Source organism: Aphelocoma coerulescens, chromosome 2 (assembly GCF_041296385.1).
Source record: "Aphelocoma coerulescens isolate FSJ_1873_10779 chromosome 2, UR_Acoe_1.0, whole genome shotgun sequence".
Taxonomy (NCBI): Eukaryota; Metazoa; Chordata; class Aves; order Passeriformes; family Corvidae; genus Aphelocoma; species Aphelocoma coerulescens.
Genome location: NC_091015.1, coordinates 64,468,651 through 64,493,789, shown reverse-complemented (window position 1 = coordinate 64,493,789; position 25,139 = coordinate 64,468,651). Strand labels below are relative to the sequence as shown.

Here is a 25,139-nt window from a genome sequence, read left to right as displayed (position 1 = left end):
TTACTGTTTAGTGGCTCCAAATTTTCAATTAGTAATGGCAGCTCTGAGTTTGGTATAAATTTCATGAAAGCTTTTGGAATATTTAGAAAATAGGACCCCAGACGTCTCTTGCATTCTGGCATATGATCAAATTTTGCTCATACCAGTATGGTAAAACATCCCTGCAGAGCTTTATTGTCCTGATTCCTGTTCCCTGCCCCAATAGAAGAATTGCAGAGATAAATTTTGTGCAAAATCCATGTCATATTAAATTAAACCCTGAGCATACAAACAATTAGGATTTTTATTGGTTTTGAATAATGTTTACTTAGATCTACATAGGTAGAAATACATAGTTGTATCAGTTTCATTTCCCTTCCCATCAGAATTTTCTGATTTCCAGCACTTGTGTATTAGAGGGTGAGGACAGAAAATACGTTTGGGGAAGGTCAGCATCGTCACAGGACACTGTTGAGTACACACAATCTGTGTGTGATTCTGGGTCACTGTGTCCATTCTCTCAAGTGGTGAGCTTACTTCCCCTTCCCCTACCACTATTCTTCAAAAATTAAAAAGATGTATGTGTCTTTTAAGTAGAGCACAAAATGATGTAATGATTAAGGATCTTCATGCTATATATAATGTAGTTAGAGATCTAGTGTGTGCTAGGAAATAAAAGGACATCTTTGAAATTTTTAAATTAAGATGTCAGCTAATGTTTTCACACATGTTGATTTGCCTTTATTTTAGATGTTACATTTACATACTAATACATCAAGTATTTACATACTAATACATCAAATTGTCAAAATTTTCTGTTGAAACTGAGTAATGCTTTAAAACATTGCTCTAGTACACAAATTCTAGATGATTATTAAAATCCAGCATACTGCAGTTATGTGGGGCAAGTACAGTACGAATGTATACACTTCCATTTCTTTCTTGGTATCAATCCATTCCTACACATTCATGCACAACATAAGGTTTAGTTGGATCATTTTCTTGGCAAAAATGTGTGCATACTTTTGCAGTTGTTGTATGGTGAGGATTATTTGTAATGCATGCAATATTGAATGCTGCCCAGTCAAGTGAAAGTGTCCGACTAACTGCCAGGTAACACCGCTCCAGCATAGGTAGGCAAACCTATTTACATCCATATTTCACTTCTAGCTGCCATACTTTTTTTGTGCTAAAATAGTGCTACCAGTCTTTGCTGCTTTTTTTTTCGCTCTAAAACTGACTGCTTTGGGTTTAGTAAATGGTGTTGTAACCCTTAAGCAACTAGTAAAATACACTAGTATTTGTGAGTGGATACATTCAAGGTCTTCTATGATGTATTCTACTTCTGTACCTTATAAAAGGCAAAGAAATTAGTTCAATAGATGTAATGTTTTAGGATCTTTGCCATTTGAATTTTAGCAAATTTTATTTCTTGCTGCAGAGTGCCTCTATGAAGAAGAATCACTTACTCTTTTGGTACTCAATTTAGTTTATCAAAATTTACCAAAAAATAGAATTCACTAAATAAAAAATCTACTAAGAGTTTGAAAAAAGTGTTATGACAAATGCAGCATGAAGTTAGATATGCAACTTGGGGAAGGCAGTTATCAGAGATGTATGTTACTACATATTTAAAAAGCACTTTTAATTTCTTTACTTTTATTGAGCTCTTTGTATTTACTTGTAGAAAATCTTTCTGCTGTCATATGCTTTTTTCTCTGTGCCATTCTTTTTCTTGCTATCTGCCTGAGCTTAGGCCCTAGAAAGACAGAAAGATTACTTTGACTGCATTAAGAATGAGCGAGATGAGCTCAGAGAGGAGTTGGCTGACCTGAAGGAAACAATGAAGAGAGGACAGGTATGTTGGTAGTAGTTACTTTACAGTAACAGAAATCCAGGAATGGGGCATGAAATCAAGGTTAGTAAAAAAGAGGAAGAATGGTTACTATTCTTTTGCAGTCTGAAAACCTGATCTTAGGGTAGGATAAATGGTCCATATCATTGTAACGGTTTCAATGAACTTGAAAAGCTCTTAAAAAACTTTTCTGTTCATTTATATTTTAGCACTTCTGTTGTATGACTAGTTTATTTTTTCTTTTGCATTTTTAGAAACACGGATTAGTTATAATTCCGGATGGCACACCAAATGGTGATGTAAACCATGAATCGGTGGTTGGTACAATAACAGTTGTATCACAGGAAGCTGCTCAGGTCTTGGAATCTGCAGGAGAAGGACCACTAGGTAAAAATATCCTAGCATACTTTATAGAGTTTTTGAGGTCTTTGTTGTCTCTCGTTCACAGTGGGTGTGATTTACAGATGCAGATGCAAGCACCTGTGATGCTTCTGGAATATATGCTTATACAACTTTCAGGATTGATTTTAATTTTTTGTTTGTTCTGAGTAAAAAGACAGATGTATCTTTTGAGTAAGAAAAAATGCGTGCTTAGATGTTTGAAACTGATTAGTTCTCTCGGTCCAGTTCCTGTTCTAAAACTGTCAGAAAACATCTTGCTTAAAAGTGTCATCTTTTGGATTAGTATGTTTTCCAATGTTTCATGAAAATAATTCTTTAGAAGTATGGATAATCATTGAAAGAACAGCAAGTGCAGTCTTCCATCACATTCATTAGAAAAATAAACATTCACATTTAAAAACACTGAAAAAGTGACAGGGACAACAGAGACACTAAGTGGGGGTTTCAGGGTTAAGTTACTTTAACTTGCTTTTATCCTTAGGTTGAGCAAATTGTTGTATGCAAGGTCAATCCACTGTAAAACTGTTAACATGTAGAAAAACATCTGTATATACTTGAATTATACTTCTACATAATATATAATAGTTGCGTATTTTTGTATTGACAGAAATTAGACTTGATATGTATTTCTGCTGTGGCTCCCTCACAGGGAAATACAAATGTCATTATGCTTCATTTCTGTCAAAGTTACAATTTGTAAGGGAACTGCTCAAGTCTTAGCACAGTGTTGCTTGATGGACTGTTTTGTAGCCATTAGTGATCTTCTGACTAAGTAGAGATATTGCTGCATTCCTGTGGGTCCTTTTCCAGGTACTTTTTTTGTTGTTTGGGAACACTTTTTGCAAACTTTCTAAACATATGGGGGAAGCCTAGTGGCTTCCCTGAAGTGACAACAACCTTCAAATAAGACAGGGAAAAGAATACACAATCAGAAGAAACTTTTGTTGGAAATGGCTGTTCTGGATATGGAACAAAAAAAAAAATCTTCAGTTGTTAATTTGCTTTAAAGATTTAGTGAACTCTGAGGTCTTGCTTTTAGAATTGTTACACTAATAAACAGTGCAAATGAAGTATTTTTTCCTTTTCTCTGCTATTAACTGAAGGTTGTTGTGTTATTAGTAAGATATCAAAGTCTTGTGGTCCCAGTGCTATTAGCTTTGAAGAGCATTTCATTTGGAATATAACAAAAAGTTATGAAAAACATATTCTTAGTTACAGATTTCTCTGATTTTTAATTGGGTTCTTTGGTTTTAGATATCAGGCTACGAAAACTTGCTGGAGAAAAGGAGGAATTACTATCCCAGGTAAAATAAGTTATTCCTTTCAGAAATAGACCTTTTTGTATCATTTTGCTGATACAAATACATACTATTTATATATAAGCAATAAACAAATGTTAAGCACCAAAGGTGCTTAATCAAATACATAAGCACTAAAGCAAAATAAAATACTCAATTTCCTACCTCACTGACTGCCAGGAATCAGCAGTTTCTCTTGCTAGTGTCCTTATCCATGGGACTTTGGTCTTGGTTGGTAAAGAAACCTCATTTCACTAACTGGTTAGCTGAACTAACTTGTTCCTGACTTTATTATTAGTGCACATACTTAAAGCTCTTTCTTTTATTTTGTCCTATGGAGAAATATTAAAGTCAGTAAAATTACACTCTCATAAGCTCAAGTGGCATTTTCTTCAAAATTACTGAGTGATGCTATTTCATTGATAATTTCTATTACTCAAAGAGAAAATTAGTATTATCAAAGTAGTTGTGTTTGAATACAGCTCTGTTTTGAGGAGAAAGGACTCAAGCAAACATACAGCCATTGAGCAATTGTTAAGAATACTACAGTTTTTGCCCTTCTAGTTGAAGACACTGCAAATTTAAACCATTGTTGTCAACATTTGGTTTTGCTGTGAATGAACTTTAATTATAGTATAGATACTTGTTTGGAATGCCAATAACATATAGTATTAAATATATATAAATATGTATGCACGTATTTATCACTGTATAATGTAAAAATCACTGATCATCTATTTGATTTGTATCATGAATGGGGGTTTTTCAAGTTAACTCACACACTGCCAATCTGTAGGGCAATATTTTTAGCTCCTACTTCTTTCATAATGTCCATACACAGAGGACATAGCTGAGAAATCTGTGTTCCCTGACTGTTTCCGCTGTTGATATCGCTGTGTCCCGCAGCCATAGGGAGGAGGAGAGAAGATCCAGCAGGCAGGAATTGTGCAGCAAGATTGATTTATTTAAGTATTTTACAAACTCTTTTATAGGCCTTTTCTTCATAGTCTAATTGGACAAAGGATCAGCCACCCCTTGGGGATGATTGGCTAAAATCCTAAAACATCCATTGTCAAAATAGTTTTCTACTATACCATAAACATAGTTCTACAAGGTCGCAGGTGTTCTTAGTTTACAGAACTTCTGCTATTATCTTCCATGAGAGAGAAAAGTATCCCACGGTTTAGAAGAATCAGGAAAATTCCTTGCTAGCAGCATTTTTGTATCCACATCTGACTACTGGAAAAATTGAGAGACAGCTTCTGTAGCGTGAAATGGAACTGTTAAAGACTAATGTGCACTACAGACTTGCCTAGGACCATTTTTTCCGGGTGGAGTATGAGAGAGGACCCCCTAAAAAAGCCATGGATTATTCTCTCTGTAAACTCACTAGGATATTGTTTAATATCTTTGTGTGTGTTTAGAGCGGAAAAGATATGCAGTAGAAGAAATCCATAAATGGAGTTTAATGCCATCTCCTCTTCTGAAAAGTGAGCTGTGTTAGTTACTGGGTGCTCCTGCACTGTGCAGATATCACTGCAGCACTGACCAAACTGGTGGGCTTGGGTTGTGCATTGACATTCAGAGGGTACTCGCCCAGTGATGGGGCTGGGGAGGGCTACAGCCACAGACTTCAGGGACTGACTCCCCTGCGTGGCTCTACTATTCTTGTTTACAGAACCTTCTCAGCCAGTGACGTCTCAGGACTACTCTGCCTTTCCACCGTTGAACATTTAGATACACAACTACTGACCTTCTGGGAGTCTCTTTTTCATAAAGAAACACTTCTTTTTCAGGTTAGAAAACTGAAGATGCAGTTGGAAGAAGAACGACAAAAATACTCTAAAAGTGATGGCATGAATCCAGATATAATAGGCTTAGAGAATGGCTCTGACTTGCAACTAATTGAAATGCAAAGTAGGTATATGGTGACTGTTCAAAGTTACTCTTGCAGAGAGGACCTCCAACTCATTTTGTTGAGCACTAGTAGTATTGTGAGTGACTACATTGTTGAGCAGATGGGTTTTTGTTGGTGTATGTCCTTGCATGGAATTCCTCACTGCAGAATAGCTTAAAAATCTACCTCTTTCAGTGTTGAATAACGACATTCTGGGAAGTTATTTTTCAGTTGATAACCTTGCCTAGATTGGGTGCCACTACTTGAATACAATTTTTAGACAATAGAATTTCAGCTAAGATTTTTTTTAATATATATTCTACATGATGATTTTGTTCAATCTCTGATATAGAAACTTAACCTAGAAGACTATTGTCTTGAAGCAAAACATGAAAATTTATTTAACCTAATATTTAGTGTTGCTTAATAGAAGCACTAAGCTGCTTTTCATTTCAAGCAAGCTATTTCTTCAGCTGAAAACTTACTTGTTTGGCAGACTGTCATTTAATATGCTTGTGTCAATGAACATGAACAAAGCACTGGCAATGTGAGGGCTCGAATGTAACACCAAAATAATTTGCAGAGCTCCTTAGAGTTTATCAGTCAAGTTCAAGCCTTGTGCTCCTTATTATTCAAATGCTATTACAGATGTCTAAGTTGAATGTTGCTGGTGTTATGTTTATTAAGGTCTGACATTTTGCAATGTGTGTTGATTATTATGTTGATTCTGTTCTCTAAGGAATTAGTTTGCTGAGCTAAACATGTGTTTTAAAAGGTGTGTGTCTCATTGGTGCACGTGAGATTAAATGCACACTTTTATAGAGACAGTAGTTGTGTTCTCTAAATAAAGGAAAATTACTTCCTTTCTATACTCTTGAAGATTGCCGAAAGAACATTTACCTCTCTGTGATCCTGTGTATGGGCTTCTCAATAAAATGGTCTTTTTAATGAATGATCTTTTAATTAAAAGGGAAACTGCTAGTTTAGAGAGTTGCTTTGACTAACATATTCATGTCAAATTTTGTCTAGGAGATGCCAACAGACAAATTAGTGAGTACAAATTCAAGCTTTCAAAAGCTGAACAAGATATAACTACTTTGGAACAAAATGTAAGTGTCTTTCTTCATGTTTGTTATTACACTGCATACTTCTACAATACTTTTTTCAACAAAAACTATGAAAGCATATTTCCTCATTTAATTTACTGTTTGATATTTATTTTGCATAGAATGACAGCACAGTTTTTGTATTTCCTGCAATTAAATACCTGCGCACAGTCTAACCATAGGGAAAATCTACCAAGATGCTGAACTATAAAAACATGTTATTGACTTAAAAAGTGTGATTGTTTTCATAGATGTATAACTCTCGAATTTAGAGAGTAAATTATGTGCCTTCCACAGTATTTAGAACCTTCTTACAAGTAATTAAGTTAAATAAATTTATTTTCTTGAACTAGTAGCTTCAGTTCCTCTTTATATTCTGCCATACTTTTGTATTTTAGGAACTTAACTACAGCTTATTACCTAAAAACTACATAAAGGATTATAATTTAAATCACAGATGCATATCTTTTCTCTTTTGCACAGATTCAGTCTAGTAGCCTGTCATGTGGATTTAGGGGTAGCAGGGAGCTGTACATAGAACAATCCAGCTAGTGGGTTTTAACATCTACAGGTTGCAATCAGGATTTGTCTCAAGCCCTCTCCTTACTGAACTCTGTGGTTGGACTCAAGACCTCTTTGATCATGGCCCCAATAACAGTTCACAGTCTCCTTTCTACTTTGAACCTTTTCATATGGTTTCTGCTTTTCAACTTTCCACTTCCATTTTTAATCCCATGGGTTTCCCAGTTCTTGATTTTTTGTATTCCAGCTCTTCTCTCTCTGCTTATGTTGATTCTGTTCTCTAAGGAATTAGTTTGCTGATCTAAACATGTGTTTTAAAAGGTGTGTTCTTTAACCTTCTGTCTGTTCTCAGCTGTGTCCTGGGAAGAACAGCTGGTGGCAGGTGAACTCCAGGTGGAACACCTGAGTATGTTCCTTTTGTCTTGTTTGGGTTTACAGATTGGACGACTTGAGGGACAGGTTGCAAGGTATAAAAATGCAGCAGAAAATGCAGAAAAAGTAGAAGATGAACTCAAAGCTGAAAAAAGGAAGCTTCAGCGAGAGGTAACTGACTTGGTTTCCTTTCCAGCTGTATGTTCCTTTCTGTCTTGAGCTGCTCTGTCTTTTGCCTCCCAAGCTCTGTTTTTTTTGTAATCTTCAGTTACTGCTTTTAATTGTTTTTTGAGATAACCTTCAAGTCTCAGTGTTACATTCAGCAGACATCTAGCACATTAAAGTAATACTAACTACAATTCAATGCTGTACTTCCTTGGAAGGGAGCATCTAAGTGGTATTTTTTTCTAAATATGATAACTTGTAATGTTTTAAAGTAATCCTTCTACAAAAGCTGCTGGAGAGTTGAATGGTCCCTATGTCAAGTGACAGCCTGGGAATTTTCCAACTTGCACCTCACAGTATTCTGGGAAGAAGCTGTATTTAACTGAGCTGTTGATCATTCTTGCTTAAGAGCTGCTGCATCACTAGCATGATACCTGCTAACTGTGATGGGAATACATATCTGTATGCAAGTAATAGTGGTGGACAGTACTTTACCTTGTTCTAGGTAAATTGCTTTCATGTAATGGGAGGCTGCAGGCACCTAGCTCTTTTCAAAGGAATACAGTTCATGTTTCAGTTGCTTCACACTTATTTTTAACAGTTGAATTCTGTTTCATCTGCCTGCAATAATGAAAGTGTTATATCTTAACTTCTGTGGCATTCTTATGAAACATATAATACTTTTATTCCTCTTACAAAGCTTGAGAACAGCACAAAGTCCAAACAAGCTAAAGTGATCATAATTTTTTTTTCATTTTATAGTTAAGAACAGCACTGGATAAGATAGAAGAGATGGAGATGACCAATAGCCATTTAATGAAAAGGCTGGAGAAGATGAAGGCAAATAGGACTGCGCTTTTATCTCAACAGTGAAATGGAAATTGAAAATACAATGCACTGCTCCTTGAATAACTAGTCCCTGGCTTGTTTATAAAAACAGACTTTCAGTGGCACAAACTATGCGAACACTGAGCTGTCACTGGTGATTTAGTTTCATAATTAAGTGACATACTTCTTGTAATTTATGAGAGAATGAAACGTAGATTGAATTCCCATGTGAATGACAGCAATTTTTCAGTAGTGTTTGATTCTAGAGTCAAATATGGAGCACAATGCTGTATGTTTTTACAACTGTGGAATCAAGTTTACTCATGATCTCTTTTGGCTGCTTTAATGATGCTTGATGCTCAGAGACAGCTGCATGAACTCAAGACACTGTATTAGAAAACTAACATATACTTGCTTAAGACATCACACAGCACAAGTGCCTTTTATCTGGTGCAATTTAAACTTCATTGTTGAAATAACCTTTGAAACCAGAAAGCATTTTATTTTAAGATACATTTGGGGTATTCCCTAAACTTTATACATTTTGAAAATACATTTTTTAAAATATTTAAATTTATAAGAAAAAATAGGGACTGTATATAAAGATCTGCTTCTTTTGCATGGGCACATCTGACTTCTATGTAATTTTGTCAAAATACTAGCCCCTGATACTCTTAGTATTAAGAGTACAGTTAATGGAAAATGGAAGTTATACACCATCAAATTGTGTCATCCGCTTAAGTGCGAATTGAAATTTTATGGTGGGAGGAAGGGGGTGAGAAATGTGGCTAAGGAGTTTATTAAATGGACACTTTACTGACCAAAACTGGATGTTTTGTGTTTTCTTTTAAATACTGAGATGCTAACAGGACAGAGCAAAATCTGTAGAATAATAAAATCTGATCTTTATATTCTTGACAGGTATCTTTTTGCCTTTGGAAGAATGAGTTTGAATTCTTTTTTCTTAACCTAGTCTGCTACTGTTTGACAGTATTACCATAGAGCAGAGGAGCTTCACAAGGAAAAAGGTATTTTCTGCAATGGTGTGGTTTATGTTGGTAGCATACTCCCTGTAGACAGTGAATACTATTAAGAACTTCCGCTCTTCGAGCTGACAAGTAGGAAATCAGTAGCACCTGCAGAGGCCATTCTGAAGTGTTTGAAGTGGCACTGCCCCTGTGTTGAACTTTTCTTGAGGCCAGCAGGAGCCTTGGTCTGAGAGGAATTACTCTTTTGGAATTGTAAAGGGTGTTCTTGTCTTGGAAATTGCTACCCTTTGGGGAGTATTTCTCAAAGCAAGGCAAGTTTCAGGACCTTTGCAATCCCAAGAGTTAGTACTTCTGCTTGACCAGAGCTGTTTTCAAAGAACAGCCATCTTGACAATGCAAAACTAAAGCTTTCCGTCTCTGGATGTCTTCTGGACTTGAAAAATAAAATTCCTTCCCTGTTGAGATACCTAAGTAGCAGATCTACTTAGGCCTGTTTATTAAATAGGAGACAATTACAGTTTGGCAATCACATAGATCATTGTGCTGTTAACTCTTTGCTTTTTGTTGTGTACTTATTCAGTAGAAACTCTCAACTCTTGAGTTCTTAATGGTAGGTATTCTCAAGATAAATGGATACTTAGGAGGTTTTCATTGTTTACAAAGCTCTGTTAAAACTTTATTTGGCATGTGGTGGGGGACCTATCTTCTGATTCACTTCTTCTAAACCACGCCATTGAAGCTGGACATTTTATGGCAGAGGGAAAACTGCAGCTTCAATTGTAAACCATGACAGTCAGATAAGGACTTTTTCTGGGGTAGAGATAAAGCATCAGTACATTCTTTCTTAAAATCAAGATTTCTAGTAGTTTTTTAAAAGAAAAATTACAAAGTGTTAGCATGGGCATTTTAATTGAAGAGCTTCCCAAGTTCTTGCTACCAGAAAATTAAAGCAAATTCAACAAAATATCCAGAGCAATATTCTCAATGGGAGGTACCAGGAAAAGCAGTAGCAAGGGAAAAAAAAAATTATTATTTTGTCTTGTTACAGGTATAGGCATGAAAAAAATTCTGAGTAATAATGAGTGACAGTTGGATAGCAATATGGAAAGCTTTTTTTATATTTATTTTTACCAAAGCACAATTTATTTAATCAGAGCCAGAGAACCAGTGTATCTGTGACAGGCAAGTGAATAGAACATGATGGTACCAGTATTGCTGGAGACCACACATTGCTTGTTGGCCAAATAAAAGACAAGTATTAGGTGTAATTATGGAAAGCTTATAGAAAAAGTTACTATATTTGGTCAGTTCAGTAGGGGTTTGGTTGAGGAAAAAGTGTAAGTTGTGTTTAATTATATTATTCAGATAATTTTATAGATAGTTGCAAGGGGTCAGGGACAATTTTAGTGGCTCTTGCATGCAGGGTTATACCAAATTACTGCTCACAAAAAGGCATGAGGTTCGTACAAAGTAGGCATAAAGATAACCAACATGGCATAATACCATTTTTTGTTTTATTGAGGGCATGTTTTTTTAACACCAGGCATGGTTTGTCCTTTCCTCAAGTTTATGGGGTTTTGTTTGGTCTGTGGAGGTCTGTTAGGGCTGGGTGAAAACATTTGGTGATTGTGTTGTTAGGGGACAGACAGCAGCACCAAAAAGGTATGTGCCTGTGTGGCAGTTCAGGGTCACTGAAGTAGCTACTGCAGTTTGAAACAACAGGAGCTGTTGTTTCATTTTTCAGGTTGCTTAACCCCCTCCCAACTCCAATAAAGCCAGTGTGTAAAGGACACAAAGGGTTTTCCTAGAGGAAGGGGACCAAAAGCTTGGAAAAGGATGAAAGAAATACTCTGATTACAAAAAAGTTTTATTTTTGACGGCCAATAAGCACCCCATCACCACCACCAAATTGACAGGCTCAGTGATGTTGTTTTGCTGTCATGAGGTGCTGGCACTTTGGGGACAGAAACCAGAAAATGGTCAGCTGGGGAAGGCTCCTGTCCAGCCTTCTCCATTTGCAGTGCCTGAGCTACTGGCCATGCTCAGAGCTGCACCCAAACCTCCTGATCAGTTCTCCATTCTGAAAGAGAGCAGAGTGGCAGGACTTACGCCACCTCCTCCAGTTAGCCATGGGAGATCAGCCTCCTTACACTTGGACGGGTGGGGGGAAGTATATGTGCCCACGGCTGTCTTCCTGTAGTGGTTTGGTCTAAAATACTCATTACTGTTTATCTTCTCTGAGATAAGAATTAGGAGAAATGCAAAGCGGGCACCAAACTTGAAAGAATATAAAGAAGTTTATTAACAGACCTAAAAGAAGGAAAAAAAAAGGAAAAAAAAAATTATACCACCTTCAGAACTCTCCTCCTCCCCCCACCTTCCTCCCTTCTCCCACTGACAATGTAAAAAGACAACCCTTGAGATGTTCAGTCTGTTTACCACTTCCATAATAACCTTGTTCAGTCCATTTAGAAAGAGAAGTCTCTTTTTGCTCATGCTATGAAAACAGTATCACAACGAGACAGCCGCCCACTTCCAAATATTGTTCAGTCCATTCAGGAAGAGGAGTCTCTCTGCTTACGATGTGAGTCCCTTCCCCCGACTTGCAGCTTTTCCCGCAACTGCTTTCGAGGGTCCACTCTTGAAAGTTTTTTGGGGTACAATTTTAAGGTTGAGCTGTTCAGAAACAAAGAAACAGAGGCCCTTCTCCTTCCCTGGGAGCAAAGGGTCTTCCTCATCTTCATCGTTAGAACTATCTCTGGGAGCATCTCTAGGAATTGAGGTTTTCTCCTTTCCCATTTGGAGCAAAAGTCCTCGTCTGATTCATCTGGTTCATCTCTCTCTGTCCAAACTTCTCATGAAATTACAGCTGTGTCAGCATCTGCCTATTGCTTACGAGTTGAACACTCCACCCCCCATATCTTCATGAAATTACAACGGGATACTCTGATATATCACAGCTTCACAACAGACTTTCAGCTTTAAGCATCTCCTCTCTCTCTTCCCTCAGGTTTTCAGCTCTTCACAGCAATAAAAGGGTTAATCTCACCTCGGCCTTGCAGCTGTGTGGCTTATCGGTGTTGGCCACCTGACCTCTGACGGACAGAGGTGCCTCTTTGCTGAAATCTTGGCCGCAGTGGAGGGGGGGGGGGTGTTCCGAGCCGCTCTAGCCGCCCACGGCAAGGCAGTGGGGGGGGAGTTCCACGGCTGGAACAGGCCCATGGCTCCAGGATGGCCAGGGCCTGGCCCAGCCTGGCCCAAGCAGGGCCTGGCCGGGCCTGCTGGCTCCCGCACGGGGCCTGCAGCCACCTGTCCCAGCGCCGGAAACGAGAGAGAGCTTGGGGGGGAGTTTGTCTATTCTTAAGTGTGTATCACAGAGGCGGTCACAACTTTAAGTGGCTTAAAGAATTGTCCATATTCAAACTGGCCAGCTGATAGGTTCTATCAGGTCCCAGAGGAAGCTGTAAGCACCCCTTAGCAAGGACATCCCTTCCGGGACTATCCTTGCTAACCTATGACACTTCCACTACCCATTATGCTCCCCATGCTGTGAGGTCAGGTACCCACCTTAAGAGACCTGCTGCTGGAAGAGGAGCTGATCCCAGATGATGTCCTCACCTGTCTTGAAGGAGATGTACCTGCATAGTGATATGTACCTGATAGTGGCTGGGGTGGCACTGGCAGTGAATCCACTCTGCAGATGATCACAGCACTTCCCAATGCAGTCCAGGCAACAGCTAGAATCTTCTTTAAAAAAAAAAATTACAAATGCATGAAAGTAAATTAAAAACAAAAATGTGGAAACAAGATAAAAGGTAAAATGCTATCACTATATCATAGGCCTGAGGAAGACCCAACCATTATCTGCCAGGAATAAACCTCCCCACAGGTGGGGAAAAAACTTGCCTTTGCCTCTCCCAGCCCTTCCTCAAGGGCCTGCAAAGCAAACTTGCTGGTGCATGGATTCAGAACTCCTGCTTCCACTACCCCGAGGGGTAGATGCGTTTGTCAGGCTCCCCCCACCCCAGCCCATGCCAGGGTGGGTGGTGGAAGCTGTTGGCAAGGCCAGGAACCAGCTCCCCTTCCACAACATTCATGCCCTCCTCCACCAAAAAAACCCCAGGCAACCTCCAGTGCCCAACCAGGCTGGACTATGCAATGCCTGGAACCAGGAGTGTTTCCCCTCTCACCAGGTGTAGACTCACCTTGATTTCAACTGGGTGTAGACTGTCCTCAAGGAAGGTGCTGTAACCACAATCAGCTTTGCCCTGCTGGTGGCCAAGCCAAGGATGTAGATACAAAAATGCTGCTAGCAAGGATTTTCTTGCTAGTTTCTAAGTCCATGAGAGACTTTTCTCTCTCACAGAAGAGGTAGCAGAGTAGGTAAACAACCAAGCCACCTGCAACCTTGAAAAGTCTTGTTTATAGTATAGTAGAAAAATATTTTGACAATGGATGTTTTAGGATTTTAGCCAATCACCCCAAGAGGAGGCTGATCCTTTGTCCAATTAGACTATGAAGAAAAAAGTATAAAAGAGTTTGTAAAATACTTAAATAAATCAATCTTGCTGCACAATTCCTGCCTGCTGGATCTTCTCTCCTCCTCCTCCCTATGTCTGCGGGACACGGTGATATACCGTAGGGCCCAGGCCTGCCATAATATTTGGTGCTGCCTGACGTGATCTGCATGCTGCAAAGTGTCCTGCTGCTGCGAGCCAAGCTGAATTTCTCTAGAGGTACGCTGTTCCCCTTTCCCCCCCGGGAGGTCCGACATGACTGAGAAATGATGATGACAAACCAACACTGTGGTACTGGTCTGGAAAGGTGTGTTTAGCATATTGCAAACCTCCATTTCTGAAAACTCAGTTTGGGAATTATTAGATTGGGCTACCTTAAAAGGGATTTCCATGGACAGAGATACTGCCCTGGACTTTGCCTTATGGCAGGAACTTGGCTGTGCTGTCCGGCACGAACTCCCGCTTGGGCACCCAGCAGTGTTAGAGTTATACCAAACCTGACGTTCATTATTTATTCTGCTGACAGACCTTGACTGCAGCAGCCAAGCTGGCTCACCTATTTCGGTGATGAGTGACGGAGGAATGTCCAAGGGGGCAAGTGATGGTGAATCAGAAAAAACACCCTTGGCTCCACAAGCAGAGCCTGCGCTGCCTCACCCTGCACAGTCGCAGGACTCCGCCGCCCTCAGGGACCCCATGCTGGCAGAGGCAGGGCTGTCGGGGCAGCGGGAGGGCGCACAGCCTGCCTTGCCACTCAGCTCGGCGGTGGCCATGGCTTATCCAGGGCTTATCCCCGGACGCGGCCGGGGAGCAAGTGATGAGCGTGGCGCCAGGTGCGGCTGCAGTGCAAGGGCCAGTGACGGCGCCGAACGCTGCCGCGGTGCAAGAGACAAGCATGGCGCCGGGCACAGCTGCAGCCCCGGAGATGGCTGTAGCAGCTCCAGTACCAGTTCGGTCGGGACTGGCTGAGACGGCATCCCATAAAGAGGCTGCTGTTCAAACTGCAGCGCAGCCAACTGTAGTCTGTGGTGTCTGTTCTGGCTCTAGCCAACCTAGCCAATGTGCCCCTCTCCATCCACCTCTGTTCACTCCCAGTGTCTCAGAGTTGCCTTTGCCTGATGATTCCTCGTCGGGAAGTGAGGCAGATGAGGTTCTGGCCCCAGGTCATCAGGCGGCTGTAGCCACGCAGCGAAGGAAAAGGCTCTGCTGGTCTCGCCCTTGGACCTTTCAGGACTGCACAGTAACAGTGCGTCCGACGCATTACAATCGCTTCTTAGAGTCAGTTAAGATGCGAGCATTGGAGGAGGGTGACTGGAGGTTATTGGAAACACTTGGAATGCCAAACAGATTTGAGGATTCTGGGGGTAATCGAGAAGCTGTTACACTCCATCCACAGGCTGTGCCAGAAGTTCAGGATGGTAGTGACTCCCCAAAAGGGGAGATCCAAGTTTTCCCAGTGTATAAGGCTCTCCCAAATTCAGGCAAGCATGATAAGCATGACGTGATTGCTTGGAAAGTTGCCCAGGACCTGCAATCCAAGGTGGCACAATATGGGCTAGGTTCTGCTGAGGGTATGCAGATAGTAAGGGTGACAAATACAGATTTACTTGCTCCATTTGATATCAGACACCGAGGTCAAAGTCTTATTTCAACCTGTACAATTTACAGTTTTTGAGAAAACCTGGAGAAAGCTGGCCGACAAGGCTGCATTAGGGAATATGCAGCTCCCTGCTGCCGATCCTAGGCGGACAGTGGGAATGGATGCTTTGATTGGGACTGGTCCCTTCTCTGATCCCAGCCTACAGGGTACTTTGTCCTCTAGCGTCCTGCAGCAAGCTCAACAGGTCAGCATGGCTGCCCTGCTGAAAACCATAGAGTTGTCAGCGCCCAGAAAGCGGTATACTGAAATAGTTCAAGGGAAATCAGAGTCATTCCTCTCTTTTGTAGAGAAAGTCGCTGCTTCTCTCGAGAAGCAGGTTGACGATGACGGGTTAAGACAGTTGTTGTTAAGGCAGTTAGTGAGAGATAACGCAAACGAGGAGTGCAGAAAAATCATAGATGCTTTGCCAGGGGATCCTGAGGTAACAGACGTGGTTGAAGCCTGCGCTAAGGTGGGATCTGGGAACCAGAAAAGGTCTGCCTTGGCTGGGTTCCTGCAGCCTGTTCACGCATCTTCTGATCGTGAACCAAAGCAACCAAAACGCGAAAAAACGGAAGCGGCCTAAGCCGAGCCAAAAAGAAAACACACCAATCCCTCAGTGCTAGAGGTGTGGCAGGCCAGGACATTGCTCAGACTACTGTAGATCTCTGACTCATGCTGATGGTCGGCCTTTTTCAGGAAACTTCCGCCAGCGTGCAAGGAGGGTGAATTGCTCTCTGATGCAGTCGCTCCGCCAGAGAGTGGCACAGGTATAGGCATAGGCCTACTCAGCCACCCTAGAAACGGCACCCAGGGATCAGATGGTTTTGATGTCCATACCGTAGCAGCAGTCATCTTAGACTCTAGTGGTATTTATAAGGTTCCCTTGGATGCATATGGACCCCTAGCCCAGGGATCCAGTGCGATGCTGGTGGGAAAACCTGATGTTGCCCATCAAGGAATCTTAGTGCACTCAGGAGTTATTGATGCTGACTTTACAGGTCAGATTTGTGCTATGGTCTCCACGCAAAAACCCCCTGTCACTATTCCTGAAAAGACCTGCCTTGCTAAATTAGTGCCTTTTAAGTCTTGTGTCCCCAGGATAGAACAACAAACTCACGGAGATAGCAGCAGTGGATCTACGGGACTTCCGCAGGCCTTCTGGACTGCAGACATCTCTGACCAAAGGCCACAGATGACATGTACCCTGATCCTGCCGAACGCCCGTCCGCCTCGACTCAGCTTCGAGGTTTGATTGATACAGGTGCTGATGTAACTATCATCTTCTCTGCATGGCCTCCCTCATGGCCTTTAGCCCCTGTGGGATCGGCCATCGCAGGATTAGGAGGAACCACACAGAGCTATTTAAGCGAACGGCCTGTGATGGTGAGGGACCCAGAGGGGCACACAGCTACAATTAGGCCTTATGTTACTACCACTTCCCTTAACCTTTGGGGACGGGATGTGTTGGCAGCTTGGGGGGTACGGATTGGGACAAATTTTTGATAGGGGTCACTGTGTCTAAGGGCATACAGTATCCTACACTGCCTTTGTGGTAGTTCATTAACACACCAATCCGAGTCAGACTCTGCTTAGTTAGTTGAATTAAGGGCTGTTATCATGGCTTTTCAACGATTCTCACAGGAACCTTTGAATTTGGTTACTGAAGCCGACTAGAAAAAGTTTTGTATAAAATCAATCACCTTACAGTACCACAAAATTCAAATAATCCTGTTATTCTGAATAATTTTTTCTCATTGCAGTCTGCAGGCGAGAGACAACTGCCCCGGGCAAAAGTCTGGGTACGGAATTTACTCACTAACCACTGGGAAGGCCCACATAGCTTATTGTTTGGGGTCGTGGGTATGCTTGTGTTTCCACAGATACTGGGGTACGGTGGCTACCTGCAAAATGTGTTCGTCCTGACTTACGGCACCAGAGGCAGAACAGGCAACCTCCAAATGATGACCAGAACACCAGCCATCCAAATGGCGACCAGAATGTAGATCATCAGCCTAATGACTCTTCTGATGATGACCAGGATGTCAACCATCAGGCAGATGGTCCTTCTACAAGCAAAGACTGGGATGGTCCTTCCACCAGCAGAGACTGAACTTTAAATTTCTTGTTATGGAGTCAGATAGTTAAAGCCTTAAGGACATATTTAGAATTAATAACTGATGTAAATTTCTATTTAGGATTAGTAGTAGAGTTGTTCTCTTATCAAACAAAAAGGGGGAATTGTAGATACAAAAATGCTGCTAGCAAGGATTTTCTTGCTAGTTTCTAAGTCCATGAGAGACTTTTCTCTCTCACAGAAGAGGTGGCAGGGAATGTAAACAACCAAGCCACCTGCAACCTTGAAAAGTCTTGTTTATAGTATAGTAGAAAAATATTTTGACAATGGATGTTTTAGGATTTTAGCCAATCACCCCAAGAGGAGGCTGATCCTTTGTCCAATTAGACTGTGAAGAAAAAAGTCTATAAAAGAGTTTGTAAAATACTTAAATAAATCAATCTTGCTGCACAATTCCTGCCTGCTGGATCTTCTCTCCTCCTTCTCCCTATGGCTGCGGGACACGGTGATATACCCTAGGGCCCTGCGGTAATACAAGGATGCCACAGGATGCCATAGTTGTACCCTGGGTTGCAGGGAGACCACGATGCCAGGGATCTGCAGTGGGGATGTTTCCCCTTTTCTGGTCTGTGGAAACTTCACCAGACTGCCACAGCTTCTGAAATACCATGGAGAGTGCTTAGCCACTTCTTCTGCAACTTCCCCCAGGACCAGCAGAAGCATCTCATCATCTGTGATCCCTACTCTGTGCTACGGTTGCAGGGAAAGAGTCTGGCTTTCTTGGCTTCTTAATGCCATGAGATGTGTAGAGCTGTTACTTGCTGGATACTACTGTGCAGGGGGATGGATCTTTGCCATCTCCTGGGGCAGGTGAATGTCCTGCAGCCAAGAATGCTTGAAAAGGTCTTCCAATTAAGGCCTGTCCAAGGGACACATGAATAAACACCATTTGACAAAGTGCTGGCACTCTGGGGAGAGAAAACAAAAAGCTGCTGGTCAATGGTCCCCTCTTTTCAAGGGTGTACAGTGCCCAGGCTATGCCCAAACTTCCCAATCAATTCTCTCTTTTGGAGAGCAGGATGGTAGGACATGTGCCAGTTCCTCCAGCTAACCATGAGAAATCAATCTCCTCCGTAGTTGCAAGAACAGGGTGCTCGTATGCCACCTGTAATCTCCCAACTCTGTTATTCCTCCTGCGATGCAAAGCCAGGTACCAGCTCAAGACACCAATGGCAGGAAGAAGATAACAGCCCAGAATAATGTCATCATCTCTGTTGAAGGCCATGTCATAGAGCAGAACGCCCAGGGACCAGATCATTGCTGGATGTCCATGGTAGCAGTGGAAGATTATCCCCTCTGGTGGGCTGTACACCGGCTTTCTTGTGGGATACAGATGGAGCTCATCAGGGGCATGCTGCCCTCGCCTGGCATCCCTGAGGATGTGGAGACTACACCGGTGCCACACAGTGTGACCTGCTACCTTCTTGCCAGCACCTGACCCTTGTCAACAAACTTTAGGTTTGAAAAGAAAGTCCCTGACACTGAAAGACGGCAGAGTGAGCCCCAGGAAGGCCTAGCCTTATGCAAGGAAAACACTCATGCAGGAGTAGGGAAAACACTGCCTTTTATTTGCCCCCACCCCTGCATTGGTCAAGAAAAATACCATAGTCCAAGGCAGAAGAGGGGGGTATAGCACCACAAGCCCTCCCACGCCTGCAAATGAAAGTGGCTGGTGCAAAGGTTTTTCAAACCCCCCTCTGCTACCCTCCACAGGTTTTGTTGGGCTAGTTCCCCCCACACCAGTACTAGTTGGCTCCCATTCCACAAAATCATCCCCACCTACCCTCCATGAAAAAAACAACTTGAAGAATTATTCCCACCCCAGCAAAGGGTGCCCTTTGGTGCCTGACCAGGCCCTAGCATGGGCTCACCTGAAAACTAGGTGTATAGCATGTCCTTTATATTTGTGCTGCAACTGAAGTTATCAGCTTCACCTTACCAGTGGCCAGGTTGAGGATGATGTTCGTGGCCTTGACATTGCAGTGCAGGCCCCCGTGGCTGGTGTGGGGAGAGCCATTAGGGTTATAGGCCTGTAGTTCCCAGGATCTTCCTTCCAGCCCTTGTTGTAGATGGGCATCGTATTTGCTAACTTCCTGTCACCTGAGAGCTCCCCAGTTAGCCAGGACTTCTATAAATGATTGATGTTGGCTTGGTGAGCTCTTCCACCAGCTCCCTCAGTACCCTGATGAGTGGATATCATCTGGCTCCATAGACTCATGAATGTCTAAGTGACATAGCAGGTCGCTGAACATTCCCTCCTGAATTATGGGAGCTTCATTCTGATCCTGTCCTGCTTATGTTCCTGTCTTCCAGCTCGAGGAGCAGGGTATCTGGAGAACAATGGGTCTTGCTATTAAAGACTGAGAGAAAGAAGGTATTAAGTATCTCGTCCTTTGTAACTATGTTTCCTCCCACATCCAATAAGGGAGGGAGATTCTCCTTAGCCCTCCTTTGTTGCTGATGTATTTGTAAAAACATTTTTTGTTATCTTTTATGGCAGAAGCCAGATTAAGTTCTGCTTGGGCTTTGACCCTTCTAATTTTCTCCCTGCATCCTTGTACTCTTCGTGAGCTGCTGAGCCATCTTCCTGAGTTTCAGCCAATGCTCTTTTTTCAGCCAGGCCAGTATTTTTTCTCATGGTTCATCTTTCAGTAAATGGGGGATAGCCTGGTCCTGTACCTTTAAGACTTCTTTCTGGAAGAATGTCCAGCCTTCCTGGACATTCTTTGCTTCCTCAGGACTTCCTTCCAATGGACTATGTCAACCAGTGTCCCAAACTGGCTGAAGTCTGCCCTCGAGAACTCCAAGGTAGCATTTCTGCTGATCCCTTTCCTTACTTCTCCAAGAAACTAAAACTCTGTATAATTTCATGATCACTGTGCACAAGGTGGTCTCCAACTGTCACATGACCCATCAGTCCTTCACTGTTTACAAACATCAGGTCCAATGGAGCCTTGACTAGTTGGCTCATTTACCATCTTCAGGTAGAAATAATGTTTGTTATTTTTCATTTTAGAAATGTCCCATATAATGATGGTTGAACAATGGAGATGGACTTTCCTATCACATTTGAAGTAGCACTTTAATTGCTTTTAATGGATTTGGAGTGTCTAGGACCACTTGATTCTGAGTATTTGTGTTTCTCAGGTCTACTTTATGTCAGGATTGGTGTTTTCTATTGAAGCTGGTAGCAAAGGCGTTAGGAAGTACAGTGGAGAGCTGATGGTGTCTCTTACATAGCTTCAGGGGTTGCTTTAAATGTACTCTGCCCTGTTCTAGAGTCCAGTCTGGACATAGTGCAGCCAGTGCACTCTTTTTCTCCTCTGTTGTATCTGTGTAAGCACCTGTGTGTAAGGCCCTAATAAAAGGACTTTATAGTGGTTCATGTACTCTGGGTTAGACGCATGGGAGAAACACCGACCAGATATTCTCAAGAGGTCAAAACAAGACAAAAGTTTACTGGCAAATTGTAGAAAGTCAGGGAACTCTGGCAAAAGATTTAGTACAGCATCCAGTCAACATAAAACACTGCTCAAAGCATTAATTTGGCCCATTCAATTTAGCAAACTTTAAACCCGTTCAATATCAAATTACTCAAAATGTTCTGAGAAGAGGGAATTAGAAAGAAGAAAGGCAGAAAGGATACAGAAAAGCACACATATAGCTGCCAACTCCTGGGTTCCAGCAGCATTCAGATACAAACTCCAAGAGGAAGGTAGGGTCAAAACGTGTGCTGGCCTCGTTCAAAGACTAAATACCACTTGGCCTTCCTGGGCCCTCGCCACAGGTGGGACTTACAGTCATTTGGCCACTCTGGCCAAAAGCTGGGTTAGGCAAGAGTGGAGCACTGCCTCCAGTGTGCCAAAAATTGGCAGACACTGTGGGGCTAGGATACAGGCTCTAGGGGTGGGTGGTGGAGGCAGTTCACTGTCTTGCCAGGGCAAGGTCTGACCTTCCCTCCTTCCTCCCCCTCATCCCCCCCCACCCCCGTGGATACTAAAAAGCTACCAGAGAAACTTTATAGCTTTCTACAGCCACCTGTGAAAGTCTCCTTTCTCACGCAGACTAACTGGGAAACAGTTTGAGATTTTGTAAACTATCTCACAGGTGCAGGCTGTGGTGGGAGATTGTTTTGGTATACTGGGAAAAATATTTTGAAAATGGGTGTTATACCGTTCAGCCAATCACTCTGGTAGGTGGCTGACCAATGGAGCAATCATATCATTCCTCTATGCCGAACCAAGTTATATAAGCGAATTTATAATTAATTAAACATTCCCAATTTATCCTGGACTCGCAGTCTGTGTCGTTCTTCTCGCCATCCTCAGTACAACAGTGACATCTGGTGGCCTGCGACGTGTACTGCAACCGCACTTAGAGGAGAACCGAACTGCCGCGCGGCCCCGGGCTGCGGGGACGGAACCCTAGACCGAAAAGATGGGACATAAATCCTCAAAAGAAAGCACAATACTTTCTGGCTTCAATTCTGTGATAGTGATCGCAGGAGCTGATATAACTGATGAAGCTCTCTGCGCTTTGCTTCACTGGGCTGCAGATCCCGGGTTTACACCAGATCCTAACAATGCTCTGAGCCCAGAAGCTTGGAAACGGCTGGGGGATGCATTAATACACGAGGTTGCATCTGGCGATAAGAATGTAGTCGACCTACTACGTAGGTACGTCGGGAACTCTATATGTTATAATGCAGAAATGGACAACAGGAAGAGACGGAAAGGGACAACGGGCTCTGATGAATCTGAGGATGAAGGTTCTGAGGGGTCTGCCGCGGATGATTAGTTATCTGAGGGGGGACTGACTCAAGACAGCGTGGGCAGTACGATCGCCCCGTCTCCGACACCAGTCCGGGGTACGGAGCGGGGGTCCTATCCTTCCCCGCGGAAGTATGCCCCTTCGAGATACCCCTCGCCAGCAGAAGAGCTGGAGCGTCCTCCACCTTTCGCTCCGGCGGCCGCCCTTCCCTCCTCTGTGCCACAGTCGCACATTCAGCCACCTATATCAGTTGTTGCAGCGGGATCTCCCCTTCCCACGGCGTCCCTTTTGCCGCAACCGGGTGAGGCGGTGGGTGTCATGGCGGCTTCCGCCCCGGCGCCACTCGCCACTCCATGGGCGGGCCCAGGGCCGTTAGCCCAGCAGCCGAGCTCGGCGCCGCTGCCTGCCGCAGCGCAACCGGCCGCGCTGCCGCCGCAGGAACCCTCCGTGCCGGTCCCGGGTGCGGGCATGTCGCCATGGTCTGCCGCAGCCACGTTTCCGGTGCCTTTCTGTCCCGCGCCGGTGCCCGTAGCGCTTGACTATCATGCGCATGCCCCAACAGCTGGGCAGTTTGGTGCAAGGACGGACAGCGCAACCGCCCATGGCGGGCCTCTTGGCACAGCAGCTTACGGTGATGCGAGAGGTAACGCAATAGCTTACGGTTTTGCGGGAGGTATCACAGCAGCTGGCAGCACTGCTGCAGATGTTGCGACAGGCTACCGCGGCTGGACTCGCGCTGGCAGCCCTGGGCGCGGCACTGGGCGCGGCGCCGGCGGCCCCAGCGCCGGAGCCTGCGCAGATGGCGGTGCTGATGCAAGCCGCAACGTCTCAAGCTGCCTTGCCGGGCGTAGGCCTCGCCGCTACAGCCCCCGCAGTCGCGCCGCACGCTGGTGTGGTGCCTGCATCCTGCCAGCCTCCCGGGAGACCATCGGACGCACCCTTGCCCGACGATGCTAGCAGCGTTGCTATGGACACACCTGCTTCGCTACGGGAATCTGTGAAAGCGCTCAGGCGCCAGCAACCGGTAACACAGCTAGCCCGCAACCGTCCTCGGACATTTCCAGAATGCAAGGTGACTGTGCGTCCAAAAGATTCCAAACGGTTCTGGGAAGAGGTCAAGAGGCGGCCACTGGAGGCTGGGGACTGGGACTTAATAGAAAGAGTTGGGATGCCTGAAGAGGAAAGGGGACCTGAGCAGGCTGCTACCTTGCCTCAGAATGGTGTGCAGGTAGATCAAAGCGATGTAACGATGGACCAAGGTGGTAGTGATACAGAGGGTATTATCCAAACTTTTCCTGTACAGAAAGCCCTTCCTAACTCAGGTCAGTCTGACAAACATGAGACCTTTGCTTGGAAGGTGGTCCAGCATCTGCAAACTAAGGTTGCTCAATATGGATTAGTGTGGGAGACAGAGGAGTAGAAACTCCTGCAATTAAAAGAGGCTTTGATTTACAACCCTGGAAGAGACTAGGTCTGGCTTAATTGACAGAGGTTTATAGATCTTAAGCAAAAGGATTACAAGCCTGTGTTCCTATAGTTATAAGTAAAATTGTACACTGAGTGTTCTGGTGGAGGGTTTTAAATATAATAGTTTGATTTTACATAGTTTAAGTTAAGAATGTAGATGGTATAAGAGAGACATCTGTGTGTACGTGACATGAGAAGTTATTGGTCAAGACATAGCTGCATTGCAACGAGAAGTGCCACAGGTGATAGGTCATAAATCCAAAACAAAGTGTTGTTTTAAGTGCCTATTGGATTAGAAAGTTATAAATTACGATGTAATTCTAAATCTTGTGATTAGTCGCCATTATTAGGAGGTATTGTAAAATCTCACACTTCAACTGATGCGTTTTGTTATTTTAAACAATAAATCCATGTAATCGCGTAGTCCCATCCCTGAAAGTTACTTCCTCCAACAAGTGAACACGTGGGAAATTAGACAGATGAGGTTCTCCTGAAGTCATGCAGATTATTAGAGTGCTAAATGCTGATCTGCTTTCCCTGTTTGATATTAAGCATCTAGGTCAGGTATTATTTCAACCTGTACAATTTTCAGTTTTTGAGGCTAATTGGAGAAGGATGGCTGGAAGGCTGCAGCTGAGAATATGCAGTTGCCTCCAACTCATCCCAGATACAGAGTTCCTACAGATGTTCTCATGGGAGCCAATAACTATTGGGACCCTGATACTCAGGCTACCTGGCATCCTCAGATCCTTGAACAGGCTCAGAGGATTGGTATGGGAGCCTTATTTAAGGGCATAGATGTGGCTGCTCCTAAAACACGATATGTGAAAATATCTCAGGGGCAGAAAAAGAACTTTTTATCTTTTGTGGAAAAGATTGCTGCAGCCTTGGAAAAGCAGGTTGAAGATGAGGCCATGAGGCAGCTGTTGTGTAGACAGCTAGCAAGAGATAATGCTAATGATGAGTGCAGAAGGATCATAGATGCTTTACCAGGGGAACCCACGCTAACACAGATGGTTGAAGCCTGTGCTAGAGTGGGATCTGGGGAGCATAAATCTGCTCTGGCTGCCTCTTCAATTAAATTCTGGTGGACAAAAAAGGCAACCTAAGGTTGAGAGCAAGCAGAAACAGATTAGACAAAAGATGAGAAATAAGGAAAACAGGGAGCTGCTCAATGCGAGAGATGCGGTAGGCCA

The 25,139-nt window shown here is 43.3% G+C and overlaps 1 protein-coding gene across 7 annotated transcripts in view; it reads left to right on the top strand.

Moving 5' to 3' along the window:
• Positions 1 to 9,307, top strand: part of LRRFIP2 (LRR binding FLII interacting protein 2) — a 61,689-nt gene extending 52,382 nt beyond the window's left edge. For 2 of the 7 annotated variants that reach the window (XM_069007836.1, XM_069007829.1), the window contains 7 exons: positions 1,736 to 1,837; positions 2,089 to 2,221; positions 3,491 to 3,540; positions 5,331 to 5,451; positions 6,461 to 6,540; positions 7,498 to 7,602; positions 8,359 to 9,307. In XM_069007836.1, coding sequence (XP_068863937.1) covers positions 1,736 to 1,837; positions 2,089 to 2,221; positions 3,491 to 3,540; positions 5,331 to 5,451; positions 6,461 to 6,540; positions 7,498 to 7,602; positions 8,359 to 8,469 — 702 coding nt within the window. In that variant the 3' untranslated portion in view covers positions 8,470 to 9,307. The remainder of the gene's footprint in view (positions 1 to 1,735; positions 1,838 to 2,088; positions 2,222 to 3,490; positions 3,541 to 5,330; positions 5,452 to 6,460; positions 6,541 to 7,497; positions 7,603 to 8,358) is intronic. The other 5 variants (XM_069007831.1, XM_069007833.1, XM_069007830.1 and 2 more) reach the window with 4 other exon arrangements.
• Positions 9,308 to 25,139: the final 15,832 nt, after the last annotated feature.